Source organism: Pinus tabuliformis, chromosome 9 (genome assembly GCF_031772625.1).
Source record: "Pinus tabuliformis cultivar Carrire ecotype Pingquan chromosome 9, CPIR1, whole genome shotgun sequence".
NCBI classification, from domain to species: domain Eukaryota; kingdom Viridiplantae; phylum Streptophyta; class Pinopsida; order Pinales; family Pinaceae; genus Pinus; species Pinus tabuliformis.
The window spans coordinates 190,846,529-190,863,542 of record NC_142307.1 but is presented as its reverse complement, the minus strand read 5'-3'; the positions used below and the strand labels follow the sequence as shown (position 1 = coordinate 190,863,542).

At 34.4% G+C, this 17,014-nt stretch overlaps 1 protein-coding gene across 3 annotated transcripts; it reads left to right on the top strand.

The window, feature by feature from the left end:
- The first annotated feature begins 13,175 nt into the window (after positions 1 to 13,175).
- Positions 13,176 to 15,680, top strand: LOC149147782 (putative inorganic phosphate transporter 1-3). Of its 3 annotated transcripts, none has more exons than XM_089438563.1 (2): positions 13,176 to 13,296; positions 13,975 to 15,680. In XM_089438563.1, exon 2 carries the CDS (start codon positions 14,021 to 14,023, stop codon positions 15,659 to 15,661), a length of 1,641 nt encoding a protein of 546 aa, XP_089294689.1. In that variant the 5' UTR covers positions 13,176 to 13,296; positions 13,975 to 14,020; the 3' UTR covers positions 15,662 to 15,680. The 3 variants fall into 3 exon arrangements, with proteins under 3 accessions (XP_089294689.1, XP_089294688.1, XP_089294690.1); XM_089438562.1 differs by lacking the exon at positions 13,176 to 13,296 and adding an exon at positions 13,327 to 13,535; XM_089438564.1 differs by lacking the exon at positions 13,176 to 13,296 and adding an exon at positions 13,583 to 13,826.
- The last annotated feature ends 1,334 nt before the right edge of the window (positions 15,681 to 17,014 follow it).

The following is a 17,014-nucleotide window of genomic DNA, read 5'->3' as shown; positions in this document are numbered from 1 at the left end:
CTTGAACAAGATTTCCACTTGTATGACAATACATAGATTGGGGTTTTAGGCTGAGGCTTTTACCGGGTTATTTCCTCTGTGTTATGTGTGATTGATTTCTCATTCTCAGTTATATGTGTTCTCATTAATCTTGCTCAATTCGATTAAGCTTCCGCAAAGTTTGTTGTAGAAGTAGATCTTGTATTATGCTTTAGTATATTGCATAATCTGTTGATCTACAGAAATCTTGCATGGTTGTTTCACGAATATTCTCATAAAAAATAGTTTGTGATTCTCTAAAAGAAATCTCATACAAGTAATTTACCTTGTGACTTAAGGCATCTGCAACCCGATTCTCTTTTCCCTTCAAATGTTTGATTTCAAAATCAAATTCGCTTAGGAAGTCATCCCAATAGGCTTTCCTAGCATTTAAAGTGGGTTGTTTGAAGTAGTTTGTGAGACTATGATGATCAATGATTAATAGAAATTTCTTTCCCATCAAGTAATGTCACCACATATTTAAGGCATGAATCACCGTTGTTAGTTCTAAGTCATATGCCGAATACTTTTGTTCGTAATCTTTAAGCTTTCTTGACTCATAGGCAACAACCCTACCTTCTTGCATTAATATGCCACCTACACCTTCCTTGCTAACATTCGTACAAACCACGTATTCTTTATTGGGATCAACAATGCTCAAAATAGGTGTGGTGGTGAGTAGATGTTTGAGCTGATCAAAGCTCCTTTGATAGTTGGGGGTCCACCTAAAGTCTTTTCCTTTCTTTTGCAGAGAGGTAATAGGATATGCCACCCTAGAAAAACCTTCCACAAATTGTCTATCATATCTAGCTAGGCCCATGAACGATCTTATGTCAGCTACATATTTCGGTATCGACTACTCCATGATAGTTCTTATTTTCTCTCGATCCATTGCGATTCCATTCTTGGTGATGACATGTCCCAAGTACTCGATTTTCTCCTTAAATAATCACATTTATTGTACTTAGCATACAATTGGTATTCTCTTAGGACTTGCAGAACAATACAGAGATGCTCCTTATGTTCTTCTATGCTCGAAGAGTAAATCAGTATGTCATCAATAAAGATTAGCACGAACTTGTGTAAGAATTGATGAAATATACTGTTCATGAAGCACATGAAGGTAGCCAGGGCATTAGTTATCTCAAATGGAAAAATTACGAACTCATAATGTCCATAACACGTCCTCAACGAAGTTTTTGCTATATCTTCCTCTTTTATTCTGATCTAATGATAACCAGAGTTTAGAACGATATTTGAGAACACGGATGCACCTTTCACTTGATCAAATAATTCATCTATACAAGGAAGGGGGTATTTGTTCTTAATGGTCACCTTACTTAACTGACGATAATCCATGCACATTCGTAGTGTTCCATCCTTCTTTTTAACAAATAATACTAGAGCTCTCCAAAAGGACACACTTGGACAGATATACTTTTTATCAAGCAACTCTTGAAACTACATTTTTAATTCTATTAGCTCTGGTATGCTCATTCGGTAAGGGGCTCAGGAAACTGGGACAGCTCCGAGAATTACCTCAATGGTGAAATCTACATCCCTTTTTGGGGGTAGATCCAGAATTTCCTTAGGAAATACATCTAGAAAATTTTGTACGATAGGTATATTTTCTAATGAAACAATTTTATCTTTAGAGTGAGCATACCCTACTTGTTCAATAAACTTGGAAGCCTTTTCTAATGCATTTTTCTAATTGGGAGGTTGTTACAAGTCTTAATTACAGAAGTTTTTGAATACCTTGAATTTCCTGCCTTTCCCCTTTCTCATCCCGGTAATTAATATTTTTGGTGTTACAGTTAATGAGGGACCAGTGCTTTTCCAACCAGTCCATACCTATAAGGATGTTGTATGACCCAGGGATAACACAACCAAATCTTCCATGATAGGTTGATTAGCTAATTTTAAAGGGCAATTACTTACTTTGGCCAAAACTCTCATTTTTTCTCCTGTGTTTAGCTATACTAACTAAGGATTTTTAAACTTAACAGCTTGAAATTTACATTGTTCCACTATCTTGGGGCTAATATAACTCAAAGTGGCTTTGGGATCAATTAAAATATATACGGTTTCTTAAAAAAATGTACCTTCAAATTAAACCATTGTTAGTTGAAATTCTGCCTGATGAACTTCAAGGGCAACATTAATTTTAGGAATGCTTCTTGCCACTTCTCCCATAGTAGATGCTTCTTGTATTTGTGAGATATGATCAGCTCCCTTGCGGTGTGGGAAGTTTTTAATATAATGCGGGCTTTCGCATCTCCAACATTGTACATGTGGTCTATTAGTTAATTCTGCTTCAGTTCTACCAGATTTCTCATTCATCTTGGTTTTGCTTGGTACTTTAAAGATAGGTTGATTCCTATTCATATTCTGGTTAGTTTGACCTTTATAAAATCCTTTGTTGCCTGTGCCCTTATTCCCCTTGTGGCTGGGAACAAATTTACTTTCCCTTTTATCAGCCCACCTCTTGTTCATATCTCCCTTCGGATTGTTTTGCTAGTAGCATATCTGTGCCTTACGAATAACTTCGTCCATGGTTTTTGGGTTATCAAACTCCAATCGTTCTTTCATGAACAATGGGATACTGCTGATAAACCATTGCACCTTTGCTTTTTCCTCGTGCATGTATGGGACATACCGAAGTAATGACATAAAATTTGTTATAAATTCATCCATGGACATTTGGCCCAGTCAGAGATCTTGAAACTCTTTTACTTTTTTGTCATAAAATCTTTTCGTTAGATATTTTTCTTTAAAATATATCTAAAATTTTTCCCAAGTTATGCTTTTTTCATTGATCTCGTGAACTAATTTTACTTCCTCCCACCATAGTGTGACTTTCCCTTGTAGCTGGAAAATGGCCAGACGAGCCTTTAGATTATGGTCATACTCATATAGTTGGAAATACTTGTTCATATTGATGAGTCATGCTTCTGCTGCCTCTTCCTATTCACCATCAAAGAGAGGAGGCTTTATTTTTCGAAACTCACCTTGAAGTTCCATTTTCTGTCTCTTTTGTGTCTTGTGATCTGACACATTATCTTATTCTTCTTCATGATTTTCTTCGCCACCTTCTGTTTCCATATTCTCAGTTCGAAACTCTTGTTCCCATATCATATTTCCGTGTTCAAGGCTAGGGACTAGTGGCCTATGATTTTGTCTATCATATAGACTCTTCATAATCTTTTCCTACTCCTGCATCAGTTGTTCGTTATCTACCCATAGTGGGGCCATCTCATACTTCAATTCTTGTACAGTCTCCATGATATCTGTATTGGTGTTTCGCAACTCATCGCTCAGCCGCACCCATACCTCAAGATTGCCTTCTTGAAATGGTGTTGGTCTTGCTCCCATTACCGACCTGTGTGGCGAATTTCCAGTTCTCCTCTTGCTAGCTGCTTCCCTAGTTCCTCTGTGCACATCACTGATGTTATTTTCTTTATTTCAAAGGTCTCAGTTTTTGCAACCTGAGCGCACTGATACCATATGTCACACACCCATAAGTAAAAATATACAACCATGAAAAAAATAAAATAAACATGTAATTAAATACATAAGCGTGTATAAATCCAGCATTATTACCAAGACTGTAATTATAACCGAATTATTACTATGGAAACAAATGCAACTTAAGATAGAACTAAAAAAGGTTAGATCCATGCGATTCTAGTTATGATATGGTTTACTTATTAGAGTGTGAATTCGGTTCAACATGACCATCGTGACTTTTCATATTGTTCATAATTATATTTACAATTTAAAACATGGGGAGCGGGCTTTCTATGTGCCACTTGTCCCTTTGTCGTATAAAGATTTTGTTCGCGCTTTGGCATTTAAGCCTAACTTCATAGTCGTCCGACTTCTGAGCGATAATGCCACTACCAAGCGATTTCCCACACTACATTAATAACTTTGGTTGTCATTTCAGCCTAGGTGGAGACCTCTCCTAGCTGGAGTCTTTATGGAGGCATCACTCTGTCGCTGGTCTTGGGGCTGGATTCAGATCGGCGATCTCCGTTCGCTGTTTGGATCACACAGTGGAGAGTTCCCTCGGGTTTTTATGTCTCACCAAACACGATGCTTCATCATCATTCTTTCCTTCATAGAGTTGGAGACCTTAACACAGAAGTGTTTCTCCATACCCAGGTGCTCATAGGTTCTTTTATTTGAAATGCACTGTAAAATTGGTTTGTTGTTGTCGAACCGTGGCTTTTAACTGTCTCTGGCCTTCGTGGCAGGCATATTAGCCTCTGGGTCAACATTCTTCAGTGTCGAGAGCTTGCACTGAAGTCACTGATCAGGTAATGATGATGGTTTTTAACTGATACTTTGAACTATTTTCTAATGAATGCCTTATTATGAACTCTAACTACCTCTGGTCCTCTTGGCAGGTGTAATAGCCTCGGGTTCGACACTCTGCTGCGATGAAGGTTTGCATAAGAAATTTCAGATAGTTAATTTCCAAATTGGTTTTTCTATGATTTCAAATGACACTCATTTTTTTATAGTTCGATTTACTTTCATGATTCACCTATTAATCTGGTTACTCCTCCTAGATGGGATGGAGGGTTTTACAGGGGTTCATGTTTTTGCGTAATACGTGAGTGGGAGATCTTACTCGGTCTTCAGTGTGCACTAAATTCTCCTCTGGGTACTGTATTTCTTAAGGATTTTTGTTGTTTGGGGTTTCGACTCCCATAGGACTCTTTTTGGACTTTACTGTATTGTTAAAATATTGAATGTATTTTGAACAAGCTGGCCCTTAAGGGCGACAGACTATTGCATAATTGCGATGGGGTTTCTCTTTGAATTTTACTTGTTAAATTATGAATTTGAAAACTTTTTCCACTATCTTTCAAGCGGATGTGATTTTTGTGTTTTTTCCAGAGGGGTTTCAACTTGGACTGCCTTATTCAACTGTTGGTTAGCCAACTTGTAATGTTGCTTTGAGAACTTACAGTTCTTGATTTATAGTTAACTTATATGACTATGTAATGCATTTTTCTATTTAAAGGTTCAACAGTCCTTCGATTTTCATCCCTGTTAACACAGTTTAGCAACTTTAGTTATCTTACTAAATTGTATTGATATGGTGAAGGGTATTTGGCCCAATCCGTGAGGCTAGCATAATGAGATTCTTTAATTCCCGTCACGTACTATATTTCTCATTTTATTAATTCTACAATTTCCTCTGTTCTTAATTTGTGAATGTTGTTTCATTATGTTTATACTTAAGTGCTTGTTTTTCTCCGTCCCTATTACTCAAGGTTCGGTTTTCTCAGCGAGAGTTTTAGCATTCTAATATTTTCCAAAAAAAAAGGAAATTTTGGTGGTTTATCTTCGTTCTGTGACATGTGTATATTGAATTATACTTGTTTAAAACTTATTTTCCAATACTGAAATATAATTATTTTAATTCTGCCATTTGTTCTTTAATAAAGACTACTAATTCTGATGGTACTTTTACGAGCATACATTACTAAATTTGATGGTATTTTTTCCAGCATATACATAATTTTCCTTTCAACTACTTACATGGAAGTTATTTATGGTCTACTATTATTATTTTCACATATTAGTCCATTAATTCCCACAGTCTAATAGCAATTGACCTATATATATATATATATATATATATAAAACATGCATAACAGATTTCTAATTCCAGACTTAACCTGCAACTAAACCTTGTTGCTTGATATTTTTCCTTCCAACCTTAAGACTACTAACCCCTGTAGTCTTCCTCAGAGCTGTTCTTGTACACGGGAACCCTTTCTTCTTTTACTAATACAAGTAGTCTTCCCCCTAGTTGTTCCTGTACACAGGAACCCTTTACTAAACCTTGTTGCTTGATATTTTTCCTTCCAGCCTTAAGACTACTACCCCTTGTAGTCGTCCCCTGAGCTGTTCCTGTACACAGGAACCTTTTCTTCTTTTACTAATATGAGTAGTCTTCCCCTGAGTTGTTCCTGTACACAGGAACCCTTTCTTCTTTTACTAATACAAGATCTTAATATCTCATAGCTATCTGGTCAAACGAGAGGTAGCTACTGAACTATGCCTGACATCTCAACACAGAGTTTCTTTTTCCCTTGTATTCATTTTCCTCCTTGACCTCATATACCTCTATCCTCTTGATATTTCTTGAGTAAATAAGCAAGAAATTAGTTAAGGCAGAAAACGGTCTCCCATTTACAAATCACTGCATATTTAATCCAAGAAACAATTTTATAGTTAAAGTTATAACAAATTATTTGGTTTGGAGTAAATTAAATATTTACGTAATTTGGAAATATCATAGCAATCACACAACCTTTCTCGTACCGGCTACTGTAATAAACTAATGATATAGTTTCTTGCGCAGAATCATTAAATCCATCTGAATGTTTGTTGTTTGGAATTCCATTCGTTCACATAATACTCATGTCTCCAATCTTTAATTCTTAAGAGACCGTTTCGCAAGAACCAAAAAGAAGAAGGGAGAAAAACTGAAACGATCATTTTCATTTTAAATTCATGTTTAGGAAAACGCCGAAACGATCCTTTTCCATTTTCAATTCATGTCACGAGAAGTTGCAAGTCGGCCCTTCTTTTCGTGAAACGAGTAGGTATCATTTAATTTTGTTTCATTTAATTTCAATTCATTCAGTTTTGTTTAAAATTTGATAGGGAATTTTTTAAATTATAAAGTTTGAGTGGTATCATTTCTAAATTTTGAATGTTTTTTATATTTTTCATGGTGTTAAATTTTTTTATACCTTTAAAGATCCATTTTAAACCATAAAAAGCAGAATATCACTCAAAATTAAATAATTAAACTATGGTAAAATAGTTTTATAAATAAACATCTGAGCAAATTTCGTTTTATATATTTCATAAAGAAGCCTTTGTGTCTTTTCATGTTAGACTAGAATTTTATGGCTCCTGAAAGTGCCTAGAATTATATGACTTGTCAAAGTGAGGATGACATATTCAAAACCCAATATTAAGCTATACCATTAACATATTCAAAACCCAATATTAAGCTATACCATTAACATATTCAAAACCCAATATTAACCTAAACCATAAAAAGCACAATATCACCCAAAATTAAATAATTAAATTATGCTAAAATAATTTTATAAATAAACATTTTCGCTTATATAAATTTCCCTGTCATATAATCAAATAAAATTAAAAAAAGAATATTCAACTAATTCTGAGCAAATTTCGTTTTATATATTTGATAAAGAAGACCTCGTGTCTTTTCGTGTTAGACTAGAATTTTATGACTCGTCAAAGTACCTAGAATTATATGAGTTGTCAAAGTGGGGATGCAATATTCAAACCCCAGTATTAACTTATACCATTGAATACGATGATAACGACCTCTCAACTTGCGAAAATGTCGCAGCTCTAGAATGATTTCGTTTACTAAAGAATCTGAAAATTAATATTGCGATAGTAGAAAATTTTACTTTAAATATCTCGTCTCATCTCTAATATCATTCCAAAAAGAAAATTAAATATTTCGCCTGACCTCTAATATCATTCCAAAAAAATATTAAAGTCCAAGGTGGAGCAATTACTTGTAAGTGCCTGGTTTCTTCCACTCTCTTGCCCATTTACGAAGACTTGTCTCCTCATCATCAACATCAACATCAACATCAATATCAGCCTCATTCAACAAACATGTGAAAAGGATCAACTCGGAAAGAGCGAGCTAATTCATAAAATAAGATTTTAAGAAACATAAAATATTGTTTTCTTAAAAATGTTTTAAGCAAACATTATTTTATATGTTTGGTAAATGGGCCTTTATTTCTCTTCATGTGAGTTAAACTAAAATACTATGAATGGTCAAAATGACCTTCAAATTTTATGAATTTGAAGGTCAAAGTAGGGATAACATAATGTTTATAAAAAATATGGATTTATACAAATTTATTCATTCATTTATTTATTTTGTGATTAGACTCGCTAGTATGCTTACTCGATAGAAGAGGAAGATCAACTTACATTGAGACGTTGTCGTTAGAATTCTATAAAAATTGATGAATTTTGAAAGTCCTTTGAAATCATTTTAAATCTCTAAAATAAATTCAATTAAATATAATAATAGTTCTTCAATTAGCTTCGAGGGTTAGTTTAACTGATTGACTCCCCATCGTTAAAGAATTTTTGCTATTAAGAAGTCATGGGTTCAATTATCTTGACACTTTTAAGATTAAATGTACATGGCACGAATTCTTCCTCTCTTCCCTATCTAAGAAAACTAGTATCATCATCATCAATATCGAGATAAACAAACTCCCAAAGAAAAAGGGAACTCATGAGGAAAGATATTATAAAACATAAAGTATTAAGATGTTTTCACTATTCTTCCTCTCTTCCCTATCTAAGAAGACTAGTATCATCATCATCAATATCGAGGTCAAACGCCCAAAGAAAAATGGAACTCATGAGGGAAGATATTATGAAACATAAAGTATTAAGATGTTTTCACTATATTACAAAAGCTATTGATGGGTTTATTATCTTTTAATTTTATTTTGTTGAATATCATATTATTACTAATAATACATTAATTATTAATTTTGTTTTTTCTTAGTTATTTTTATATAAAATAAAGAATGGAAAAGTCATTTTTATTTTCAATGAAATAGATAGAATTTATATTAGAAATAAAAATGGATTATGGGCTAGGACTCTTATAAATATTGTCATGTTTTAGTAACACATTAATTTTAGATGTCTAAGAAAATGAAATTTGTTTTGATGACAATATTTATTTACTATTATAAATAAATGTCGGTTATATTTTCGATAATAAACTCTAAATATCAATATAAACTTGCATAACATCATAAAAATTCAATATTTACAAAATTATATGTCGAAGGAGAGTCCAGATTCATCCATCTCGCCATGTCACATGATTCCCCATGCATCATGTCATTCCTATTGTTCTGATCTCCCATTCATGTTGGGCCTTTTTCTTCTCCAGTTCATTGTTGGACTCAACCATTCCTATATTGCATAAAGTGCCAATACTAGATCGTTCCTCTAACACAACCACCTAAATATCCAAGATAATAAGCTCCACCCTAATTTTAGCTTGCAATTGCTCCATTTTACCTTGCAACAATTCATATTTAGTACTCATGAGTAGTTTGTATATCCGACTCTCATGATCCTCCGCTAGATTTTTCTAGTTAACAGTGAAGCAACCCCTTTGTCCGATTATAATAACCTTTCCAACGACCTGTTCATTTTAGCTTGTTCATCCTCCTGAACCTGATCACCCAAGTTATCCATTATGGAAGTGAGGTTGTTTGTGTTAGGAACCACGATTGTTGTTAGACCAAAATCCAGAAGTGTTAGTCAAGGATCATGTTGCCAAAGATACAGATCTATGAGAGGCGGTTAGTCCATGTCATGAAACACACAGGGAGTGTTGGTTTATCCAATGTCCAACAATGTCCCCTGCAACGTGAGCTTGGTGTGTATCGAACTCGTAACTTATGCTCTGATACCGCTTGTTGCGAATCACGATTATTGTTAAAATGAAACCCACACGTGTTAGTCAACAACCGCTTCACCAAAGATAAGGATTCATGAGAGGCGGTTAGTCCATGTCACGAAACACATGGGAAACGTTGGTTTATCCAATGTCCAACACTTTGCACTTAGGGATTCAAAGGTAATGGCCATCTCTATTCATAGTTGTGAACACTTAGAAGCAGTGCAGTTCATGATCGAAGAACCACACAATGACATATATAAAAATACCTTTCTCTAGACTGCTTCCCTGTAACATTGAATTGTTGGACTGCAAAATCCATGCTTGAATCTCTTTGTGCTCCTTGGAATATCAGTTTCATGATATAGAGGGAGACAAGTATTAGTGCATTCTACCAAGGATTTAATGTTCTACCCTGCCTGAGGTTTCCCCTACTTGAGTATATGATTTAACACTTCAAATCATTAGCACCTTATACCACTTATTCTCATGGATAACCACCAAATTTCATCAGATGTCAATATGATTTGGACAAGGGTTTCGTTCCTTGGATTCGCATGGCCAGGGAGTTAATGAATTCCACTGATTCATATATACATGCACCATTTTATAGGTTGTAATCCATATACTCGATGGGAGAAGTGTGTGGACAATCTCCACCATGGGGATTCATTCAAACAGCTAGTCATATAAGCCATTAAATTAAAATTTAAACCCTTCATGAATTGATTCAATATTCATGGAATGGGTGAGTTTTTGATCGACCCATAATATGATTCTAATTTCCCTTGCTCTAGTGTGGCTCCTTCATTGGCCAATGAATCTTCCATTGTATTCAACTACCTAAACATATGGAAAATTTTAATTTTCTCAAATTTCTTTGTTTGCAAAATGATCCTCTGTAGAATAGGAAGAATAACTAAGCTTTGTGATCCTTTGAATTTCCACAAATTTTGTATCACAATCATTGAGTTCTTGGATACTGTTAATTTAGTGATTTTCTTTTCCATTGTGATTTCAAGGCCCTGCCAAAGCGCTATATATTCAACTTGATTATTGGTTTCCATACCCAATCCCTATGTGTATTGAGTCTATATTTGTTCATCAGGGCATAGGATAACCTCTCCCGCTCTTGCCACCGCTGTAAGAGTCAATTATTTATTGTTAATCTCAAATAAGGTTTTCATAATTTTAAGTTGATTATCAATAATGATTAAATAGAATATACCGATTTAATTTTTATGAAATAATTTAAAATGTTTTTAATAATAGTAATAAATTAATGATTGAGATTTATGTTAAAAGTAATTATACCTCTTCTACCAATTTAGTTGCATTTTTTAGGGGTTGGTAGGAGTGAGAGGGATTATTTTCAACCTTGATGGAAAAATTGAAATTGAGTATAGTTGGGAGTGAGGAAATTCGGCAAATAATGAGGCAGATGCATATGGATTATTCTCAGGGCTCCTTATGCCCAAAGAAGTGAATATCAAGTACTTGGAAGTGTTCGCAAATTCATAGCTACTTATCCATCACCTTGTTCATGGATCTTTGTACAGGGAGTGCAAGTTGTGAAACATTATTAATCGAATCATGAATCTAAAACTAGCTTTCTCTACTATTAGCTTCTTTCATGTGTTGAGAATGAACAATTATGTTGCAAATGATTTTTCCAATAAAAGTATAAACTTGGATGTAGGAATTCTAATAAGAGATGATATTCCTTCCCTCAAAACTATTCCTTAACATGCAATGTCTATAGGTCCTTTGGAGAATCTACACATCCAAAGAATTTGTGTCCTTTATGATAGTAAAATGGCTAATAGATATCAAGAATAAAAATTGTCATGAGGTTAAGTATAGGTGGCCTCAAAGGATTTTCATTGTACTCTCTTTTTGTACAGTGAACTATCCGAGGATATTGATTTAACACAATATTCTCATCACTGTTTAAAATAATAAAATTGATTAATTAAAAATGATAATTTGAATATGAGTTATATATTCTGGGCATGTTGTATTAGTAAGCCTATTTACAAGTTCTGAATCCCTTGATGAAGTGGAGTGAATCTCCATGGTTAAGAACTTTATTACATGTTTTTTCAAATATATATATGTTTAACTAATATATTAATTATTTTCATCTTATTACATGTTTTTTAAATGTATATGTGTTTAACTAATATATTAATTATTTTCATTAATAATAAAAATAATAATTTAAATAAAGTTATAATTTAGCTTCTTCTTTTTTATTACTATTTAAATTTGGGTTATATGAAATATATTGTTGAGTAAGTGTTTTAATGCTTATGAGTGTTTACTAGCCATATAATTTATATAGTTTCCCTAATGTAAATTAAAAATTAAGGGAAAAATATTTTATATATATAACTAACATAAATAAAATAAAATAAAAATTTTAAACATTTAATTAAAATTGTATTTTAAAAATAAATTACAAATTACAAATATTTTAAAATATAAATTTTGATGGTATATTTTATATATGAAACTAAGTTTAAATATTATTTAAAAATATATAATTAAAGAGACTAGACTTTTTTAGTGGTAGTTTGAGTAAACCATAGAAGACATATGCATTTATGTATATATATATTCAGTGGTTTGAGTAGAGATAATTATTTTTATTTAAATATTATTTAAATTAAATTTATGATTTGGCTTAGTAACATTTAAAAGTTTTGATTAAATAAAAATTCATTAGTTTTGAATGAAAATAAAAAAATTAATAATCGATATTTTAAAGTCCTATAATTAATAATAATTTATTTTAAACAATATAATTATTTAAATTTTGATAATGAATTAATTTATATTAATAAATAATTTTTACTTTTATTTTTAATATCTATTAATATTAAATTATTAAAAATGATGATAAATTTTATAACTTTTAAAATAAAATTAATTTAATTTTTCAATGTTAAATAAAAAATATTATATATCAAATGTATTATATGGTTGGGCTTTGAAGGTAAGGTAATAGAGTTTGGCTTCCTCCAACCTAATCTAATAGGTAAATTTACATGGTTTGGGCTGTGAAGGTAAGGTAATCGAGTTTGGCTTCTTCCAATGTAAGGTAATAGGTAAATTTATAGGGAGTGAAACCTTGCCTTTTAGGGATAATGAGTGGATAATTTTAAATGGTATAGTTTTGTGATATATTTTTTTAAAATGTCCACGGGGCTTTGGATTAACGGTGAATGGGTGCGCTGTTAAAGCACTCCTTGCGATAGTTCACCGGTTCAATTCCCCGTGGGTACTTAGTTTTGTCTTAACATAAAAAAAAAAAAGATATATTTTTTTTAAAATAATAATTGTGCTAATATTTTATGGATAACAACCTTATAACTTGTTTAATAATTAAATTAGGATAAATTTTCATATTATATAAAAAAATCATATATTTTCTTAAAATTATTATTATGACTAGTAGGTAAGAAGTATGTTTAATAATTAAATTATGATAAATTTTCATATTATATAAAAAAATCATATATTTTCTTAAAAATATTATTATGAGGAGTAGGTGAAGAAGTATGTTGAATATTTGGTTGGTTGGAATTGTCTTAGATTTTGGATAGATATTTCTTATATTTAATGTTTTAATCCAATAATAATTATCAAAATTTTCGTGTCTTAACCCAACTCTTTGAAGTATATATACACGCGTAGAGGGAATACCCTTCGTGATCAGTTCTCAGTTCCAACTCCGTCTAATGAGAACGGTATGTATCTTTACATTTTTATTGCCGTCGAATCGTATGAGTTATTTCGCTGCCTTTTACATGTTTCAGGTCCTCTCTGCCTTCCAAAATCAAAGAATGGCCAAAAACGGTTTTCTGTTCCGAATTTTGTCGAAATCCGCACTCCAACTTCAGTAGTTAAGCTGAAGTTGACTAAATTTCTAATCGGCCAAACATTCAGAAAGATTGTGGATGTTGCAGCTAACTGGCTTAGAATTTGCGTATTTGGCTTTTACCAATTTTCCCCTTTGATTTTCTCAACAGCTTTGCTTACAAGACTGTGTGGCCATTGATTTTCTGATGTTGCTTTCCTCTTTCTAGAATTTAATTTATTGCTGTGAAGAATTTTTCTGTATGTAGGGGAAGGTTATTGCTTCGCAGTTGTTGAATGTCTTTTTCTTTGGTTGAAGATAGTTTCGTTATTACATTAATTCCAGGTGGAGATTTCGCGGTGAAATATTTTCTAAATCGGCTTGCAGGAAAGCTCTCAGAAAATAGCTTGTTTTTCAAATGTATAGTTTATTGAATCTTTGTAATGTCTTCGTCGTGTCGAGGCCTCCATGTTTAATTTCACTGGTTCTGTTTTCTAATTTGTTTGGTAAACGTGGACAAAACTGCCGAGTTGTTAAAATTTATGCTTTGTGCCTTTGTGTTGTGCAGTAAGCAAAAGATTTCCAGAAGAAAACCTGGGAGCGAGGTTGGCATCATGGCGAAAAATCAGCTGGAAGTGCTAAATGCGTTGGACCTGGCCAAAACGCAATGGTACCACTTTACTGCAATTATTATTGCGGGTATGGGCTTCTTCACGGATGCCTACGACTTGTTCTGCATTTCCACCGTCACTAAGCTCCTTGGAAGGATTTATTACTTTGATCCGACCAGCCCGACTCCTGGGGTTCTGCCTCCCAATGTCTCGGCTGCGGTGAACGCAGTGGCCTTATGCGGAACACTTGCCGGGCAACTTTTCTTTGGTTGGATGGGCGACAAATTGGGGCGGAAGAAAGTTTATGGAATAACGCTGGCGCTCATGGTCATTGCCTCCATCGCATCGGGTCTTTCCTTTGGCAACACAGCCAAATCAGTAATGACGACGCTGTGCTTTTTCAGATTCTGGCTCGGCTTTGGCATCGGGGGAGATTATCCCTTGTCGGCTACCATTATGTCGGAGTATGCCAACAAGAGAACCCGAGGGGCATTCATCGCGGCAGTATTTGCTATGCAGGGCTTCGGGATTCTCGCTGGCGGTGCCGTGGCCATTATCGTCTCTGCGGGATTCAAGAGCAAGTACGACCGCCCCGCGTACAAGGTCGATCGTCCAGGTTCGACTGCACCACAGGCTGATTATGTATGGCGGATCATTCTTATGTTCGGGGCCATTCCCGCTGCGTTGACTTACTACTGGAGAATGAAAATGCCCGAAACTGCTCGCTACACGGCGCTTATAGCAAATGACGAAAAAAGGGCCGCGGCCGACATGTCGAAGGTTCTTGACGTAGAAATCGAGGTAAACCCACGGAATGTGCAAGAGTTTAGAAGGAATCAGACGAAGTTCGGCTTATTTTCCAAAGAGTTCGCAAGGCGGCACGGCTGGCATCTACTTGGTACTACAAGCACATGGTTTCTGTTCGACATCGCGTTCTACAGCCAAAATCTATTCCAGAAGGACATCTTCACGGCCGTGGGATGGCTTCACTCTGCCAAAACAATGAACGCCATTGAAGAAGTGTATCGAATAGCAAGAGCGCAGTCGATAATTGCACTGTGCTCGACAGTCCCAGGCTACTGGTTCACGGTCGCCTTGGTCGACCACATGGGAAGAAAAACAATTCAGGTAATGGGATTCTTCTTCATGACTGTCTTCATGTTCGCGCTTGCTATTCCATACTACCACTGGCGAGGAACTAAATGTGACAGCGGCTTCTGCGGCGGCAACCACACAGCCTTTCTGGTACTCTACGCCTTGACCTTCTTTTTTTCAAACTTTGGTCCAAACGCCACCACTTTCATTGTGCCCGCGGAAATCTTCCCGGCCAGAATTCGTTCAACATGCCACGGCATATCGGCTGCAGCAGGTAAAGCAGGAGCCATAATCGGAGCCTTGGGTTTTCTCTACGCGGCTCAGAGCACTCATAGATCTGAAGTCGACAAAGGCTACAACACGGGTATTGGCATTAAGAATTCTCTGATATTCTTAGGAGTAACAAATGCTCTGGGTTTGCTTTGCTCGTTTCTGATCCCTGAAACAAACGGAAAATCATTGGAGGAGCTCTCCCGTGAGAACGCGGAAGAGGGAGGAGTTGAACTGGAGCACACCCGTTCAGCGCGCAGAACCGCACCAACTGAATAGATGGAAAACCTCAATGTTGTGAAACAAAGCTGTGTGAATTTGTTTACTAGCGACTGTAATAAGCTAATGATCTAGTCCTCAGCACCACTATAAGTTACATGTTTCTTTAGATTTCCATTTTAGGCTTTGCGTTTCGGAATTTCTCGTTTCGTTCCTTGTCATGTAAAGTATTTTGCAGGTTCGTTGAAGTTAAATTGTGGTTGTTTCATGGCCTTCTGGCACCAATAGTTTCTTGCGCAGAATCATTAAACCCATCTGAATGTTTGTTGTTTGGGAATTCCATTCGTTCACATAATACTGATGTCTCCAATCTTTAATTATTAAGAAATGGTTTCGCAAGAACCAAGAAGGAGAAGGGAGAAAAGCTGAAACGATCATTTTCATTTTAAATTCATGTTTAGAAAAACGCTGAAACGATCCTTTTCCATTTTCAATTCATGTCACGAGAAGTTGCAGCTCCGCCCTGGTTTTTCTGAAAAGAGTAGGTAGGACGTGGACAGTAGCCGCCTCGATACGACTAGCCGACGCAACATATTCAATGTAGTGCTAACGACTTCTGTGTTTTCCTCCCTAGATGTAAGGAACCCTGAATTAAATGCCGTGTTGGAAATGCAACTCCACGAAAGTCGCACGAACTCACACAGGCGACCCAGTAAAAGTGATTAGAACTTCACCGTTTGTAGTCGTTACTGGTATCTTTACCTTCCTTTCATCACCATCTTTAGTTTGTTATTTTCCGAGGTTAAAGGCGTTATATTTTACGTTAGAGTTGGTTGTTATATTTCACTTCAGTTGTCATGTTGATGATATGTTTACCTTCCTTTCATCACCATGTTTACTTTCTTATTTCTAAGGTTAAAGTTGTTATATTTTACGTTAGAGTTGCTTGTTATATTTCACTTCAGTTGTCATGTTGATGATATGTTTAGATTGTTACTTTTTAAGGTTAAAGTTGTTATATTTTAAGTTAGAGTTGGTTGTTATTTTTCACTCTTGTTGTGATGGTGATAGATAGGTTGTTGTGATGGTGATAGATAGGTATTTATATTTTGAAATATAAATTTTAGAATTTTAATTTAATTATTAATAATGATTATATGTTATATTTTATATTAAAGTTGGTGGTTAGATTTCACATCAGTTGTTATCTCAATAAATATATATAATTTGAAATATAGCTTCTAGAATTTTAATTTAATTATCATCAATTATTAAAGAGATGATATGAATTTAAATTTCATTAAATATTTTTGATAGTATATACAAATAAAAATTAGTATTTATTTTCAAAGTAGTTAGACCATTTTTACTCTTTTAATCAAAACCATTAATTAAAAGAAATGTCATATGAAC

What these genes read in the sequence shown, in the direction of transcription:
- LOC149147782 (XM_089438562.1), top strand. Translation starts at nt 13,507, where the DNA reads ATGTTGCAGCTAACTGGCTTAGAATTTGC. An exon ending in CTAACTGGCTTAGAATTTGC is followed by an intron (nt 13,536 to 13,974) that starts GTATTTGGCTTT and finishes TGTGTTGTGCAG; the next exon opens with TAAGCAAAAGATTTCCAGAA.